The 18,807-nt window shown below is 37.6% G+C and overlaps 1 protein-coding gene across 8 annotated transcripts in view; it reads right to left on the minus strand.

Moving 5' to 3' along the window:
* FRY (FRY microtubule binding protein) overlaps window positions 1–18,807 on the minus strand; it is a 177,161-nt gene that overhangs the window by 3,706 nt on the left and 154,648 nt on the right. For 5 of the 8 annotated variants that reach the window (XM_074914496.1, XM_074914559.1, XM_074914549.1 and 2 more), the window contains 6 exons: window positions 18,126–18,315; window positions 11,232–11,381; window positions 10,285–10,383; window positions 9,793–9,876; window positions 3,768–3,785; window positions 691–801 (listed from right to left, as the gene is read on the minus strand). In XM_074914496.1, the coding sequence (XP_074770597.1) occupies window positions 691–801; window positions 3,768–3,785; window positions 9,793–9,876; window positions 10,285–10,383; window positions 11,232–11,381; window positions 18,126–18,315 (652 nt within the window). The remainder of the gene's footprint in view (window positions 1–690; window positions 802–3,767; window positions 3,786–9,792; window positions 9,877–10,284; window positions 10,384–11,231; window positions 11,382–18,125; window positions 18,316–18,807) is intronic. The other 3 variants (XM_074914527.1, XM_074914536.1, XM_074914517.1) reach the window with 1 other exon arrangement.

An 18,807-nucleotide genomic window follows, 5' to 3' on the forward strand; every position in this document is an offset into this window, starting at 1 on the left:
ATTTAGATTTGCTTATCTAGAGAACAAGATCAGGCGGTACACTTACAGTCAAAATACAAAATAGTTCAACACTACACACCTTTGCTTGCTCAGGTATGAGAGGATGCAAAACCATTCAATAACTGTTTGTCAAAAACTGCTGCTGATGTTTCTAGTATTATGCACAAGCAACAGAGACAGTGTCTATCGCTGGAAATCACAATACATTATTCCAGCAAAACCCCTTTTCACCTGTTTCAAGATTAATTAACCAAATTATTTTGTTACTGCCATTGATATTTTCTGTATGTGTGAAGAAGGCTCATTTTCCCTAAAAATTAAGGCCTCAATTCAAATAGAAATAAAAATAAGTAACTTGCAGATGTTCACGGAGTGTGAGCACTCTCTACATGTAAAGTGTGTGAGTGAAGTTAAGATTTTATATATCAGTCTAGTTTGCTACTCCTCACTGAAATGCCTTTTGAAGACTGAATGTATAAGATCCTAGTCTCTCAAAGTACAATCAATTACAAAGAATACAGCATCCCAACTATGTTTTTATGTGGATGCTGGTGTATTGAATGGTTTTGTCTGCAGACTTATATTCAGGGTGAAATAGTATCATCTTTGGTGTAAATCCATAGAAAGAAAAATAAGAACATGAAGATAATGTGCTATTTTCAGTGTAAGATTTTGTAGTTTGTTACGTACCTCTGGCATGGAACTGGCTTCATGCACTTGTCCGATAAGTTTACAGTAGGACTGAAAAAGCAACAGCAGCTGGAAGTGCAGTTTATATAATCTCTGACACAGTTCCAATTGCTAAGGAGAGATTTGTAGGAGAACAAATAATTAATGAAGATCAGTTAGTTGGGATAATTTTCAATTTCATTAATAAAACACATTGAGTAGTTCAGTTCTCAAAAAACATTATTTTACTGAAGTATGATCATATACTATCTCAGAAAACAAGTAATGTTCTTTCTTCTGCAGGTAAATCACATATGACATTGAAAATCACAATTATGATGGCTAGTTCTCATGTAGCACATGTCAGCATCAATCTCAAAGCAGTTTATATAGGTTAGCTTCACTCTCACCAGTTTGCAGCTGGAAAGCAGAGACAGAATATGGGGGAAATGACTTTGCTGCATAGAACACAAAACTTTTTAAAACTTTGGAAATGGTCAAAGACCTCTTCTGACAGGATGGAAATCCAGGAGAGAAGCAGTGAAGTAGTTGTCCAAGAGGGTCAAAGCTCCTGCTTGCTTCTCTGAGAGGAGAGGAAGAGAGGCAATAAAGCCAGCCAGGTGTGGGAAGGAGGAAGTGCCAGCTCTGCAATTTACACCCTCAGCTCACGGATTTTCCACCATCTTAAAGAAACCCTACAACAGATGGATGGAGTTTTGTGTGTAAAAGGACAGCTGGCTTCTACAGTTTATTCTTCCAGATTAAGCAGATACTGTTCTATGAATATTAACTTGTTTCTTCTAGTGTAATGTGCAGCACCACACAGCAGGTGTCAGACACATGGAAGTAACATGCAATGGACACATCTGCTGGAGAAGTCAAATTAATATGCTCATGGTCCTGGTATCTATGTATCTATCAGGAGGGGCAATCTCACAGTTCCACAGAGGGATCACAGTGAGGAAGGGAGGAATATTTAATCTTTGGTGAATTACGGAAGAAGTGAAAATTCTTCAAGTACAAGACAGGAGGCCTCCTGACTCTTTGGCAGGAAAGCCTTACAGACTTCAAACCATATTTGATTTGTCTTCTCTTACAGACACGGTGACCAAGGGTGGGCTCAGTGATCTTTCCATTTGCTTGGAGAAACCAGAGCAGAGTTTCGTGCCAAACATGGCAGAAAATAAGAAGATACTATTAATGACTTTGCTTCCTTAAAGCACTCATACATGCTTAGCTACCAGCACGTACTTCAGCTATTTGCTGAACAGGGGTCAGTTGCAAATGCCAGCACAAATACTAATAAAAAGTACTTTTAAAAATATCATAACCATTAATTTGACTGAAGTGTTTGTTTACATATGGTTCAATATACGTGCCAGGGTTTTTATTAATAAGCCAGAATTAGAACCATATCCTTAATGTTCAGTTCCCAAAGTTTCTGTACCAGCCAAAGAAGGCTGAGGGGCTGAGGTCAAAAGAGAGGTTCTTTGGCCAATTTCAGCTTTGTTCATCAGGGAGAGGTAGACACCAACTACCCATCTATGAACAGTCAGCTGAGGGCACTGCCAAAACCAGGTAGAGCTAGGCGCCTTTTGAAGGTTTATGGAGGAGAGTGGGAGCAGGAGGAGAGCACCAAGACAGCGGGTATCAACCTGGCAGGGTTTGTCCTGCTGAAGGCCAGACAGACAAGCCTGCTTGCATCTCGGTGTTGGTCTGCTGCAGAATTCAGCACTGCTAATTTGCCTGGTCTGAGCTCTGTGCTCTTATGGATCAACTGTTTCTAGTATCTGAGTCCGTATGTTTAACGTTTGTTAATGCTGAATGGGGTCAAGAGTATTCCTGCCCCAAATGGAAGGGAGGAATCCCACTAGACCTGATAAGACAGCAAAGACCCACAGGAGATGAAGGAAGGCCCAGCAGATCTGTGGTTGGCAAAAAAGGGAGGGAACGTATGTTCGACCTGCTAGGTGGGCACACAGTGCAAACTGACTTGTGGGCAGGGACAAAACCTATCTGTGGCCAAGGGAATGAAGCAGTAGGGTGTGAGGGATGCTGCCTGTTAAATAAACCTGCCCAGATGCTATTCTCTGTAACTGAGGCCATGAAGCACTGCCAAGCTTGCATCTGCATGGCTAACCGTTCTCCTCCCAAAATAGTCACTGTTTAGATACAACCTCCTGCAAACGGATCCGGCTTCTGTCTTCTCTCGAAGCACGCTCGGGCATGTCCAGGGCTGGCTGGCACCCCAGCCAGGAAGGTGCTAACCGTTCACCCCTGACGCCAGCCTGGGGTCACATGCTTGCTCCCTGGTCCTGTTTAGTTCACCAGCAGGGACACAGCCTGAGGGGCTCCAGCGGGGATCAAATTCACTCTACTCAAATTTTGGAGAACTGACAACACTAGGTAGCAGTTAAACACACATATACTTGAAGTTGTCAAGGAGTTAAAAATTAATTGAAAACCAGGACACAGCATAACAATTTAAAAAAATAAAAATCTCATGGTAGCTTGACATGTACACACGATTTTTTTTAGTCCTTGGAGAACAATAATTTCACCCTTCTGGCTGCTAACCTGAATGAAGACAAACTAAGGTGAAATTGAAGAGGCAAGTTTGACTTCCTAAGTATTTAGTTACCATTTCAAGCAACTCAATTTTGGTTCTTCCTGAATAAGTATTAGAAACTTAGTGGTGAAACTATTCATCAACATATAAACAAAACCTATTTGAAACATTGCTGTCAACTATAAATTGTAGTTTTTCAGTAGGACAAAACGAAAATTATTAATTTTAAAATAACAAAAAAATTTATCTTCCACTCCAGCATATTAAATCCATCCAAAGGCTTGATTTTTAAATATTTATGTGAATGACCATTTAAAACAGCATATGAAGGTGTCAGAATTTTGGCACAGTATTTTTATATTTCACAAAACAAACCTTAATAAATTATTTAGTCACTGCATGTAGAACCACATATTCTAGAGGAAAATTATAACAAAAAAGGAAAACATGCTTAGAAGTAAAACAGTAAAACTGGGGTGTATTAGTCCATCTACAGATGGACAAAGAATATGAAAGAACTTCAACTTACTGCAAGAGATTCCATTTGCTACACAGCAAGCATGGCACAGGAGAAAATGAAAGGAAAGAAAGTATAGTGTCAGTGTAATGCATGCAATAGAAAGCACAGCGCATCTTTAATAGCATAACTTGTCAGCAGTATTAGCAATGCTTGCCTCAACCTGATAACTGGTTGGAAATATCACATACAACATGCACAGCATTCTTAATAAAATCAAGCTTTAATTCTAATGGTAAATTCCAGTCTAAATATCCTCAGTTAGATCTTCAGATTTAGTAATTTTGATTTATCCCACTCAGTAGCTTAGGAACTTACAGTGAAATTGTGTTACAAAACTCCTTTTATTTGAATTTGCTTTCTTTGTTATTAAAAAGAGCTCATATTGCAAAGTACTCAAAAAATGAGGCAGGGTTTTCAAGTGATGAACAGAACTGAATTTTCCTATTTATAAGTATTTTGTTATTTATAAATACTTCTATTTTTGGACATAATAGATCTAAGGAAATTTCCAGGATAAGCTTGTGACTGCTGGTTTTATTACATGTCACATAACAATGGAAACATTTTGCATATAACTTTTAAGTTATGACTATCATAAGAAAAAAAAAATCCATGGAAAATGCCAGTTTGTTTTCACTATATGGCAATGCCACAAGTTGAGACAGCTTTGTATTCCTTCCTCTCACCAGTAATGATTCACTGATTTGTAATTTTGGAGCTATTAAAATGTCAGTGTAAGTCCTGTGGCAATAGCAATAAAATGTCTAATTGATCTACATTAGCATTTTAAAGATTAGGGGACTAACTTCTCCCTTCAAAAAAAGTGTTCCTCTTTTCTTTTGCCAAGAACTAACATTTGCACTCCGTGTACATCTAATGCAGCTTTCCTTATTTTATATATATTACATTCTCATGACATTTTAGATGAACAGAGTCATCACGTAAATGCTGTAATTAACAAACACAATGACATCTACCCAGTTACAGCCTGGTGTCAGTGCACATGCACACAGTGTTAATAAGCAATTGGAATTCTTATTAAAATGATTTACCTTACCATCAGTACAAAGGCAACAAACACAGAAATGTGAAATAACACTAATTTTGTACAGCTTAGCGAAGCATTTCAGTCTGGCTTCTTTCCATGGGCTTTACTATTAAAAAATGTATGAAAAGTATTGTTCCAATTCCTGTACTACTCTTCTATAAAAACACGACAAACTAAGGTTTAAGCTCTTGTGATGTTTAATTTTATGCCTTTAACATTGCTCAAATAGTTTTTTTCTTCTATTTAGTACTCTTGAAAAAAACCCTCTATGCCTTGGCTTCCATGCAGTTCACATAAATTAAGCTTTGTAAAGCTAAATTCAAGATAAGAAGAGAACAAGAGCAGACAGATCACTGTGCTGTAGTAAATTCACAGGTGTGCTGGCTTGTGTTTTTCAAATGTTGTCTCTGACTTAAGTTCCTTCAGTTTAGCATGGCACCAAGTTTCATTTTGACTTTGAAAAACACTGGAATCCACATAATTTCTAATTTGCCATGGAATTTACTTTGAAGAAGGGAGCAGGGAAGCAGCAAATAAGTGAATTCCATGGTCTTTTTTCCAGAAAATACTGTCTTCTCTGTACTGCTTCCAAAACCAGGGTAACCCAAAAAAAAAAGGGGTGGAGAAAGGGTTTCGCATTACATGAAAAACCCTTCTTCTTCACTGAAAGAAAATATACCAGATATGAAATCTCCCTAAACTACTAATGCTCAACTCCACATTGCTCTACAGTTTCGTGATTGTAATTTATCTTCTTCCCTCTTTCAGCTTAAAATGAAATATTCCTTGAAAGTTGAAAAGATACTAATTTTTGGACTAAGTGACATTTCTTTTAGTCACCAGCAGCAAGGCCTCAGGCAGAATGATCCTAGCCTTCACTCTTCTTCTCAATTTATAGTTTAATTCCTACAGTAAAGGAAAGTGTTGTTTTAGATTAGTTGATAGACACTACACAATTAGTGGTTTTGCAACTGAAAATACTGAACGTTTAGAGTTATCTGGATCACTTGCACAGTCCTTTATGTAGCTAGTACATGCTACACCTAAGAAGGACACACCACCTAGCAGCAACACTTTGATTTAGTTTTTTATTGAGACAGAGAATTACTGTTCTGTACTATTAACAGATCAGGAAGATAGCAAAGTAGTAATATTTAGATGCCAGGTCTTCTTGCTCTTTTCAAGAAATCATTTTTAAATACTGAAAGGAGATGAGAGTTATACAGTTACTTCTTAAGACATAAACACTTTGATGGCAACACAGTCTTTAGTCATTTATTGGCACAGGAGAGTCCCACCATAACAAAACTGCTGTGTGCAAGTGTTTTTAATTGCAAATGCATTTTAGTAAAAGTATGCTATTTGACTTGACATTCCAGCAGACAAAAGCTTTTCCCACAGTCTGGGAAAGTGGGTATATATATATGGATTTGTATATATATATATAAAAAAGAGAGAGAAAAAGAGATAATACAGCATATACTGTGCATTCTTAAATATCCCCTGGACTTGAATGATAGTAGAAACTATTCTGTCTGGAGAAATCTAAACCACAGCTGTGTTCCTCCTTTAGAAAAGCTGCCTACCTGGGCCTATTTCACCTCACTGCCACTCCATGGATTTGTCAAACAACAGTCAAGTAACTGATTATTGATTAAGTATTTCCAACTTAACAGTGAGACTCACTGTGCTTTGAGCTTTACTGTAACTCAACTCCAGATGACTATGATCCCAAGAGGTACATCTCCAGTCTTACTGGCAGCCTACAGTAGGCCTTTAGTTACAGGGAAAGTCATAGCAACAGGTACATTCTGAATTTTTGGGGCAAATTTTTATGGGCTGCAGAATGTTTTAAATGTCCATTAACAGTCTGAGTTTGCAAAGCCCATATCCATTAGTTTGTGGTGAGCTCTGGGGTGAGCAAGGTTTAAGAAAGGTGTATACTGACTTTGGACTTCCAGAGTAAACTGAATGTCTCATTACAAGATAAATACTTATTTGAATTATCAGTGCTAATTGACAAGAAAAATAGGATCTTCCATGTATCTCTCTTCCAGAAAGAAAAACTCCAAACAAAACCAGACTCTGACTAGATTAAAAAAATCCCTGTTCAGTAAAGTTGAAAAATACACTGATAGCTGTACTCATCTAAGACTGTTACACCTGGACAGACAGCACAATAAGTGTGTGCAGTTATCTGTTGTCTATAAATTGACTACTATGTCCTTGACACTCTGTTGCTCAATGTAGCATCAAAGCTTACAAATCACAGACACACCCAAATCATGTAATCTGTTGGAAGAATAAGGGGAGGAAAGACATTCTGGGACATGAAGCTTATACTAGATTTCAGAAAAGCTGCTAGCTCTAGTAGCTGACCTAGACATCTTCTATTTCGAGCTTCTTAACGTCAGAATAAACAATTTCTGCCTTTGTTCATTTTCAGTACAGTAACAATGGTCAACAAATCATGTGCAATTATTTTGAAAAAAGATCTGATTAGAGAAACGTGTGCCAAGTTGCCAGCATCAGCAGGCATTTGTGATGCAACTGCTTGTGCTAATGCTGAATTTGGTCTTAGATCTATCTTATCTGCAGAGGGGACTATTTTCCCCTCAGGCTTTTTACCAGGTGGGGAGTTAGGAGAATCTAAGATTTCTGCCTTCTGTAGAGCAAAGTGTTGCTTTTTCTTCCTTACAGTAATTTCTAGAACCTTTTCCAGAAATAGCCTGAGTTTGTGGTTAGCTAAGTAATTTTTTTATGCCAGAGTGTTCAGCAAGATTTCAGGCCCTAGTCTAAGCCTCAATGACTTTAAGAATTTAGGCAGGTTCCTTTGTGACTACCACTGTAAGAGAGACTTTTTTCCTATAATTACTACATTTTTTAGCCTTTCAGGTTGAGGGAGAAGAGGAGAAGAAAGGTAAGAAAGCAAATACTTGACACTCTAGGAGTAATTTTTGTAATTTTTCCTTGTCCCTTCCTAATCACATTTCCTCCATTTCCCTGGACCCCTCCCATTAAACTTTTGTTGAATAAACAGAATGTGCATTTGGGGAAGAGCTGCTTCAGTTGACAGATGAATGAGAAGGGAAAGAAAAGAAATAAGCTTGTTGATCAAAAAACTAACATCCTGTCAACTTCCAAGGAATAATGCATTCTGGGATGGAGGAACAATGCTGGGGAGAGACCAGGGATTCCTGCAAGTGTGAGAAACCCTTCTTTTAAGTCTGTTTGATAAGCAGTAAGAATATTAACCCCAGCTTCACAAACACACATTTAATTCTGAAACAGAGAACACCTTATTAAAAAAACCCACACAAGTGGAACATGACATTTATTATTTTAGATGCATTTAGGCCAGCTATATGAGCTCCCATCACAGTTTATTCCTTAACCTCAGCATTCTCTCCCCTCTACCTTTTCAAAAAAGAAACAATCTAGATTATCAGCAAGATGTGTGATCCTCCATCCCATTCTATGGGTTGCAAAAGAGGGATAAAGAGTCTAAATTAAGATGTATACTGTAAGGTATGTAACACTACAGGCTGAAAGTCACTCTTCAGGGCATTGTGCATCAGTGGGAAGAGAAAGCCCACGCACGTTCCAATAGTTACACTTCCCTATTTACCTCTCTCTCCTGATGTACTTGCAGGAGAGGTAGTAGCATGTGCTCCAGGCCCCTCTTTTTTAGATTTGAGAACAGCTCACTTTTAACTTCTCTGTACACCATTACAACTACAGAAGAGACAGTATCTTGCTGAAATGCACTGGAAGGTGCCTGTAACTTCTGCTGTTGCAAATGCCAGGTGGGAGAAGAATGAACAGTTTTTCCACTGCCTGTGACTGGAGCCAGAGAATTTATTAGCAAATCAGATTTGCTAACAAGGTCAAGGAAGCCAAAATGCAGGGGTGACAAGGATTTGGGATTCTTGGGAAATGGCATAAAAAATAAAAATCAAGGGAGTTCAAAGAGAGGAAGACAAATACAGAGAGGTGGGAAAGAGCTGTTAAGATAAAAACAGAAGAAAATAAAGTGAATTGGGGGAGAAGACAGACACACTGAAACTAACATAAGAATTAAACAAGGTATTTGAAAAAAATGGTTACAACAGGCAACTCTGCGTTCTGAAAATGTCATCATTATCTTTTACAGGTACATGGAAAGAGGAGATGTTACTTTTTTCTACACCCTATTGTTGCTTCCTGATTTTGGCTAATTCTGTCCAGCCCCCTCTTTTTCCCATCCCTCCATTCCTTTTTTCCTCCAAAGGGGAAAAACCCCAAAATAATACTTCTTAGCTCATTCTACACCACTAAGATACCAGTATAACAAATAACAGGAATGCCTACTGATGGTGCTGATTTCTTCTGAAAAGATCAATTTCTTACCTGGATTCAACACACTAAAACATATATCTATATTTATGTACATATATGTGCGTGTGCACATGTAACATTTTTGTTCAAAAGTGATAATGAGATATTTTGCCTTAGCTATAAATACTTATCTACAGCATAAATTATTTCACTGGCCATTTTATAGTTATTATTTCATAACTACTGATCTAAGTGGATTTCAACCAGCAAGTACTGCTGTTGGGCAGACCAAGTCTGCAACAGCTGTAGATAAAATGGGTGTAGTGTGGAAGCACAGTACACCAGGAGTGATTTTCAGAGACACTGCACTGTGGGAAACTGCCGCTGCCACGTCCTTCTAAGAAGGAGAGCACCACAACCCAGGCAGGGCTAGCTCTGCTTCCTTGTCTAGACTAGGAAGGTAGAAGTATTGCCTCTGAATACTTCTCATTTCCTGAGGCCAGGACTGAGGTAACAACAACACCTCTGAGCCTTAATTGTGAAGGCTAGATTATGCCCAAACCCAGCAGAAAGGCAAGGAGGAAGCGCAGCAGGCTCTTGTGGGTCCAAGAACAAAATGTATCACACATGTCACTTTACAGGAGAGAAATAATACTGGACATTCATTACCTTCTCTTCTGAATCCCCTGGCTGGCAGGTAATAACTCCATCTCGTGAGCCCCCAGCAAATGTTGCTTTGCAGTTTGCAAGCCACTGTTTTCGGAGAGAAATTAAAAGAAGATATGAATAAGGCTTATAGTTTGATTTGAAGAAAGTTAAGCAGTATTTTAGTTTCACAGCACAGCATGTAAACAAAAACTTGCACTTGTACTTTTCATTTACACAGATTATGACAATTTGCTTTGACTGTAATTTAAAAAGTGTAGTCTTGTTTTCTATTAGTATTTGAATTGCATAAACTGAGAAAATGAATTAATTGCTGAACAGGAGAAAGGGGAAACTAGGAATATTAAAGATGACAATGTTTCTAAAATTAAGGGATACAATAGCTATTTTTTTAGTTCTGGTTCCTCTGTTCAGATCTGAGTGTACCTGCAGTCTCCTGATATAGCATATGTATACACACATACAAAACCAAGAACATAACATAATCCAGCATACCGAGAGTGTTGCTTCTTTCCTGTTGTTGTATGTGTCCAGGTACTCCTGCAGTTCTAGAACACTGAACTTCAGCTTTTCAAGAAGGCCACAAGAGAGCAGCTGGAGAAATTAAATCAAAAAGTCTAGTAAATGTCACTATGAAAGAATAAAAATATTAGCAGAGTAGAAAGTAAAGATCTTGCAAAATAATACTTAGATTTACAGATACTAATATTGAAAAATATTTATATTTATGCAAAAAATTACATAAATAAAATACTATACTGAAAACTCAACAGCAGAAGTTGCACCTATGATAAAAATTCCACCTCTGTGGAATTAAATTGTGTTCTGTGTATAACAGTTTTGATTCCCTAAAACCAAATACTGCACAAATCTTAAGAAGTTAATCTCCACAGCTCTCTGAAGATGTAAGGCACAGTTCTTCCACAGTCACAGCAGTGACCAAGTAACCTCTGTTACTTCTGTGTGAGGCCACACTGTCCTGATGCTGTTGGATAAACATAGGCCAGATTGAAACAATGGGAAGAGCCATCTCATTCATTCCCTAATATATTCTTTTGTCATCCAGCTCATACCACAGTTAGTTGACTCAAATGACATCATATTATCATCTTTCATGCTGAACTATGTAAAAAATAGCTTCTCCTTTTCCATCTGTGGAGCCAACGGGGTTCAGTAGGCACCTGTTTTATATTGTTTTTTGGCACACAGTCTCAACATATTGTAACTATTCTATGATTCTATATTACCCATCTGCCAGTACTTACCTAATAAAACAATACGGAAAATTAATGGAAATATGGTTAAGAACAAGAGATAAAAATTAAAGATAGGAGCTGAAAACCTTTCTGACATATCTGTTCAGGAGTTGCTCGAAAGTGAAACTGTCAGTAAAATAACACATTACAATGTGGCACATGCCTTTTTGAAATGAATATACTCACTGTTTCTGCATCTACAAAAAGGGTGGGACATTCTGAACATGATGTTAACATCTGAGAAGACCTCACAAACTTGGAGCCTATTCCTCGCAGGTTGTCTCCCAAGTAACTAGCTGCATCACAGGTTAGGAAGCAGAATCTTTTCTGAATATTCTGGAAAGCAAAACACAGTTTATTACATTCTTTACTCAAGTACAAGCCTCCATCCTTTGTAAACAAATGGCATGCTTTCTTTTCTTCACACAGTAACATGCAAAAGAGACCATCTCCCTGTGGAGAACGGAACGTCTGCTCAAGGATACTGAATAATAGTTATTAAGCTGGAGACAGAGTACAGCTGGGTAGCTGTGAAAGTAATCATCTATTACTGAAATACATTATTTCTTGTAAAGACTATTCAATCTTTATAAAGCCTTTACCCACAGGTGTGTTTTTTTTCTTGGCTGTATAGAGTTAACAGAGTTGTTTAGCACATTACTTTTTCTGCCCATTCCGGGCATTGTTTTGTTAGTATTCCATGTCAAGTGGCTAATCAGATAATATAATGGACATCCTAATGCCAAATAGCAGCATGGAAAAATTCAGGGAAAACCTTTTGTCTTCCCCTGTGGGAAAAACCTTCTTACTGAAAATTCTCTGCTGCTTGGGAGGACTCCAGAAATACTGCATTGCATCCAGGAATTATTCTTCTCAGAAGATTTTTTTGGTGTTTAGAGTCCTAAACCAGATCAGTCTTTTATAAACATTCTAGTGCTAATACTTCCTTTTAATTTACGAATATATAAAGTGAATAATACATCAAAGTAATATATTTGTCTTTCAGGAACTGAAGTAATGGTATTGATAAATACACAGCAGGTTTCACTGCCAAAATATATCTCACTAAGGCCAACTGCTCAGCAGGTGGGAGTAACATGAAATTTTTTTAAAGAATAAAAGTATGAAACATTTGTGTAGGATTCATTACTCTTTACCATAGGCATTTTTCTGAGTAATGTAGGTTAGGACCTGTATTACTGTAAGCATGCCTCACTGGAGAGAAGTGCTTCCCAAATACCAATATGAATGATAGATATATAAATAGTCCGTTATTGCTCTTACACTGGAGCACTGAAGTTAAGTACCTAAAATCAGGTGAGCTGAATTCAGACTTTATTGAGAAAGGAAGTTGTTGGACTTAATGATTTTTTTAAAAAAAGCTTCCTAAACCCTCATATTGTAGGTAGTGTATACATTATCAATAATTTATAAAATGGTTAAAGAGAAACTTCCTTTACAGACCAATTTCATAACTGCTTATTTGTGAATCTCTCTCTAAATCATCTGAACTGGTCATCTGAACACAGTTAAAATCGGATAGACTACTTGTCTTACTATGTGTTTTTACTGTTCTACACAGAAAAAAAGCACTATGCATGTCATCCAGCACATGGTTCAGATTCTCTGCTGCAATGAGTCTGCAGCAGAGTTGAGGGCCTCTTACTAATTACCACCAAATGAGGTAAATTATTATTTTTATGAGCAACAAACCGCATCACCTGAATCACAGGGCTTAGCAACAGTTGGAGATTTACTACTATGATGTCTTCTGAAAAGAAAGGTTCAGTCCAAGTCTTAGTGAAACTGTTGCTGATATCTCTTCTGGCAAAGGAAAGAGATCTATGTTTGATCTCAACCAACAGAAAAGAGCTAGCTGAGAATGTAAAAGTGGAAGGAAATTTAGAAAGACAGTTTATGGAACAGAATCCAAGAGATGTGGGTTGAAAAAGACCCACATGTTCTGGAGAACATCTGATACAACCTTCAACTCAAAGTGGCACTATTGCCAACACTAGATCAAGTCATCCATGACTTTGTCTATCTGAGTCTTGAAAGCTCTAAGGTCAGAGCTTCCTCAGGCTCTCCGGTAAGCTGTTTAGGTGCTGCAATGCCCTCTTGGGGAAGAGTAATTGAGTTTATGGATCTGAGGCAGTGAAGGAGACAGGTTACAGAAATAATACAACTGACTTCAATGCATTCAGAATTTGCAGAAAGGAGCCCATTCGAAATAGCTTAATGGGGAAAGGAGATAATGAGAGTTAAAGATTTCTTTAGGAAAAAAAAAAAAAAGAGGGCAGAAGCACATTTTACACCACTGAAAGACAGAAAATACATTAAGACATACATCTGGCTAAATCACAAATATTTCACTCAGGCAAATACTCGCAAAAAAGAACAGAAAGTGAAACTGTGTTAAATTACTGTTGGGTACCAAAAATAGCATGTTGATGGAGGCACAATAATCAGAGAGGGAGATACCAAATAAAAATAGTAAGAGAAAGAGAGAATGTCAAGAAGTAAACCAGAAATATTTTAAGAGGAAGGCCAAGGAATCACAATGGAGAGAAATATCTAACAGATGCTACTGAAAAGACTGATGTGTTTAATGACTCATTTTGCCTTATTGCTCCCAGAAACGGCATCTGTGTACAGGAAACAATGAGACATGAAAACTCAGGTGAGAATGGATCTTACTAGTAAGGGCTTGGATATTTTTACATCTTTGCAGATTATGGAAATTAAGTTATATGATATGATATATATCATATATTATTATCATATATGATGTGTTACATATATGGTAGTTATAATTGTGGCTGAGGAGGTCTAGGAGCCATAACAAATACCTTTGAGAACTCACAGAACACAGGGTGTTGTAAAAAACTTGAGGAAAGTGCTTATCTCAAAAAAAAAAACCCCAAGAGCAAAAGAATTAAACACAAAATTCAGGAAATAGGGCAACATGTAAGAGATGAATAATAGGCAGTACAGACTTGGTCAGAACAAATATCAAACTATTTAATTTTCATGAAAGGCTAAAATTTTCTGTTAGGAGGAGAAGCAATTGATATGTTATATATTAACTCATTTACTATCTTAGAAGTAAGTCAGAGAAACCCAGTCCAGAGATAACTAGGTGTACAAAACCATATTCAGAAGGTAATTATCAACATCTCACTCTCCAATTGGAAAGATAAATTGAGCAGGATTCCACTGGGGACTGTCTCAGGCACTGACCAAGTCATTAATGAAAATACTGAATAATGGAATATGCAACATGCTTATTAAATGCATGGATGATTGAGCTGCAGGGGCTGCAAACTCCTTGGAAGACAGGATTAGAATTTAGACAGATTTTAATAAAACTGCAGAAGTGGTGCAGGAAAAAGAAAGAAGGACAAGATTGTACACCTAGGATAAAACAATCGACAGAGCACACTCAGGATGGAGAATAACCAGGAAGGCAAAATTTTGTCGCACAAGATCTGCATACTAGATGGGGTTACAAGTGGAAAATTAACTGTATTCTGCTGTACAGCAGTGAGCAGAGTGAAGTTTCTAAAGAGGAATACCTTCTATAAAACAGGTGATCCTCTTACAGCTGGTGCTGGTTAAGAATATAGGCTGAAATACAGAACCTGCTATTGCTTTTCAAGTAATACACACACTAACTGAAGAGAACCCACAGCAACAGTGATAAGTTTAGAAAATGTGATTTATGGGGAAGGTTGAAAGAACTGAGCATAAATAAGAGAATTTTGGGGTAGGTGAAGAACCATTGTAATGGTCTTCAAATATAAACAGCAACTGCAAAGAGAAATACCACTTTGTATAGAGCAAGAAGTTATGGGCATAAAACATAGAACGAGAAGTTTTCAAGCGATAAGGAGAGCTAAGCATTGGACTACATTGCCTAGGAATGTTGTGAAGTTCCACCTTAGCCTAAAGATTAAGAACAGTCTAGAGAAAGAAGTTAAAAAACATTTGACCAGAATGAGAGTTATAGTTGATCCTGTCCTGGGCAAGATAAGGAACATGAACTCTTCAGGTCCCTTCCAGCACACATCACAGAATCATCTAGGTTGGGAAAGACCTTGAAGATCATCCAGTCCAACCATTAACCTAACACTGACAGTTCCCAACTACACCAGATCCCTCAGCGCTATGTCGACCCGACTCTTAAACACCTCCAGGGATGGGGACTCCACCACCTCCCTGGGCAGCCCATTCCAACGCCTAACAACCCCTTCTGGAAAGAAATGCTTCCTGACATCCAGTCTAAACCTTCCCTGGCACAACTTGAGGCCATTCCCTCTTGTCCTATCGTTTATTACTTGGTTAAAGAGACTCATCCCCAGCTCTCTGCACCCTCCTTTCAGGGAGCTGTAGAGGGCAATGAGGTCTCCCCTCAGCCTCCTCTTCTCCAGACTAAACACCCCCAGTTCCCTCGGCCTCTCCTCGTACGACCTGTGCTCCAGACCCTGCACCAGCTCCGTTGCCCTTCTCTGGACACGCTCGAGTCATTCAATGTCCTTTTTGTAGTGAGGGGCCCAAAATTGAACACAGGAATCGAGGTACAGCCTCACCAGTGCATCCACTCAGATTACTTTAACTGTTCTAGTTTATTTTATGAAAATAACTTCCTCAAAGCATTTCAGTCATGGCTTCATCAAAAGCTGACCAGTCTACTGTTCTGATTTAAGAAAACATCTCCCTTTACTGCTTTCCTTTTCAGATATTCATAAAGGCAACAATTTACAGCTAAGGTAACACATCTGAACAGTGCTTCAAAGTATTAAAATGTGAAACAGCAGGAGATTGTATGTTGGTATCTATGTATAGTACTTCACTAAATATATTTATTTTGCAATTATATGGACTGTCAGTTCTATAATAAGCTATCATCTCAGCTATGTCCTTCTGGGTGCAGATTACAGTGGCTGAAATCTTTCAAGCAAGGTCTGAATGTAGTATGTATTTTAGGAAATGAGACTACTGTTGACAATAATGCCAACCACCAGCATATTATGAATAGGTATATGCCTGCATATAGTCACTGTTCTTTGTGTCCATGTAAATAATAATATTCTCAAAACATCTTCTTCTTAGCCTCAGGTTTCCTCTTCTGGGAAAAGGACTTTCTGTAACAACAGGGCTGGGTTGTGGAAACGACTTGCTAGCCCTATCAGCTGGTCTGCTGGAAGACATTTGATTCGATGGAATACAAAGAGGCAGCAATAAAGATAATCCAGAGATCTCTGAGCTATGACTCCTTTACAGGAAAAGTACTTCAATAATTTCAGGAATTTTAAACAAATTTGAGTGTTGTGGGCATACATCCAAGATACTATTAACTTGATGCCGACTGGAATGTAGGTGCCCTGGGAAATGCACTTCTTTCACTTCAGCAAGTATTTAGTTGACAAGCTCCTCCAAACAAGGATTTTGGCAGTACTTTGCATTGCAGGCCTAGTACATATTGGGCTGGTTTCTGACACTTCCTGTTGAGGGTCAAAAGTCTTTTAAGTTAGCAGATGAATAGCAAAGTTTGATGGTGCAAACACAATACAATTCTAGACAAGCTGGGATCTTATTAAAAAAATCTGGGAAAATAATACTCCTGTGTTTTAAATCTGAAGAGGAGAACAAATATTTTTATAAACGAAAAGTTCTGGCTTGTTGATACTATTAACACCTTTTTTTTAAAAAAAAAATTACTGTTATTCAGGTTTTGCTATTACTTAAATTTTTTTGAGAGCAGTATTGTATCTTTCTCCTCCAGTATCAACTGAAGAAAATGAGTAGGCTATCTTCTGAATATAGGGAAAGTACAACAGCAAATGTAGCATGTGCTGCCAGGGTTTGGAGTTAAAACAGGTACCTTTACAGGTAATGTCTAGGTCTTGAATTACACAGTATTATTTATTTAGTTTTCAGAAGTGTGACACCAGCTTCTTTTCACCTCTTCAAATAGAACAAAAAGGTCAAATAACTCTCAGAACACTTGAACAGGGCTATTAACCTCTATGACTGACATAATGGCAGAAAACCTGAAATAACACATCATGAAGAAACACAGGGCTAATTTTCAAAATGCGTGAACTGAAGTCAGCACTTTCTTTTTCATTCCAAAGGGTTATTTATCAGTGTTTAAAAGAATGCCTATAAGGCACCCATATTTACAGTGGTGTAATGTTTAAATGAGGACACAGTGAGCATACAATTAACTCCAGGAGATTCTTATTGTATGATGCTTCTTTCTTATAAGAATAGTCTTAAAGATATGGAAAGATCTTGAGATTGTATATTTATTAGCAGGGTACCCATTGCTAATAAAAAAATGTGTACTCTGAGATCATGGGTACTTAAACTCTGCATGAAGTTACGTGGCTGCTATGTACACTGTTGCAGCATGCTAAACATCCTGTAGCTGCCTCATATAAAGCAAGAGAAACAATTAAAAAAAGGCTTTATAACTAAATATAGGTAAAAATAGTTACTCCTTAGAACAGCTTGTACATTTGACTTTTTTTCCTTATCTTTTTGCAAGATTATCTTTTCAAGTATACAGTTTTAGAAAGGAGAAAGGTATTTCTATTCTTCAGACTCAAGCTCTGGAATTTATGTTACATGATGGCAGATGTATATTTCTATTCAGATGATTGTTACAGAATATTTAATAATATGGACATTTACATGGGCATGATCAGATTTCAACAGTTTGAGATGAAAGAACAGATTAACAATAGTTTGAGATGAAAAGGGTATTTCCTGTCTCTTGCAGTTATTGTTTCAGGCTGTTTGTAAAGTACTGAAGAAAATAAAGTATCTTTAAAGTGCGTATCTATTTTACAACTACTTCCAAACCTGCAAATATGAGACACATACTATTTTTATGACAAAACTGGTCCTAGAAGACTATTTTGCATGAAAAGATAGTATGGTAGTTCTGCAGCATGCAAAACTACAATGATTATACACCTAGTAGTTCATTACTGGTACTACTATCAAGAACCATCCTAATAGTCACACACAATCTAAATATTTTGATTTTGTATCCTAAACTTATTTTCTCACCTTAAACAGGGAAGAGAACACATGAAATGTATAAACTGCACAGGAACCATCAGAGTCACACATGAGCTGGTTGATATGACTACGCCAGGCTTCTTCTGCATCATCACATGCTGCTGGCTGAAATGCAGCAAGGATGGCAGAAAAAAATGGTGATGGAGGAGGGGAGGTATTTCGATCAACATCTCCAAAACTGAAGGAGGGAAAAAAAAACAACGTGTGATGAAAGCAGAATACCAAGAGCGTGGCAGATAAAATACACTATAAGAGAGAGATATAATAACAGGACCAATTACAGCACCTTTCTAAAAATATTAATGAACTTTCAAATTACTTTTGAAGGTTGGCAAGATGTTGGCTACAATGAGAAAAACCTCCAAATCAGAATCTCTATCTTCAAGCCATTATAATCTATGTTCCTCCATCCCAGAACACCTGAATTGTTTTGTTGCACCACCTTTTGGAGGAAGATGGCTGAAACTCCAAGGAAGATAAAGCCCATAAGGAAAAACTCCTCTTCTAGGAAAAGTTGGGTTTTAATAATGTATAGCAGAAGTACTGAAAAGAATCTCAGTATGTACAAACATTATATATACTGACCTGTTTGCTTTCCCCACAGCGTAATAGATTGGAGAAGAACCATCCCTTCTCCACACTGTTCTTAGGACAGAGCATTATTTTGACA

The sequence above is a fragment of the Athene noctua genome, chromosome 1 (genome assembly GCF_965140245.1).
Source record: "Athene noctua chromosome 1, bAthNoc1.hap1.1, whole genome shotgun sequence".
Taxonomy (NCBI): domain Eukaryota; kingdom Metazoa; phylum Chordata; class Aves; order Strigiformes; family Strigidae; genus Athene; species Athene noctua.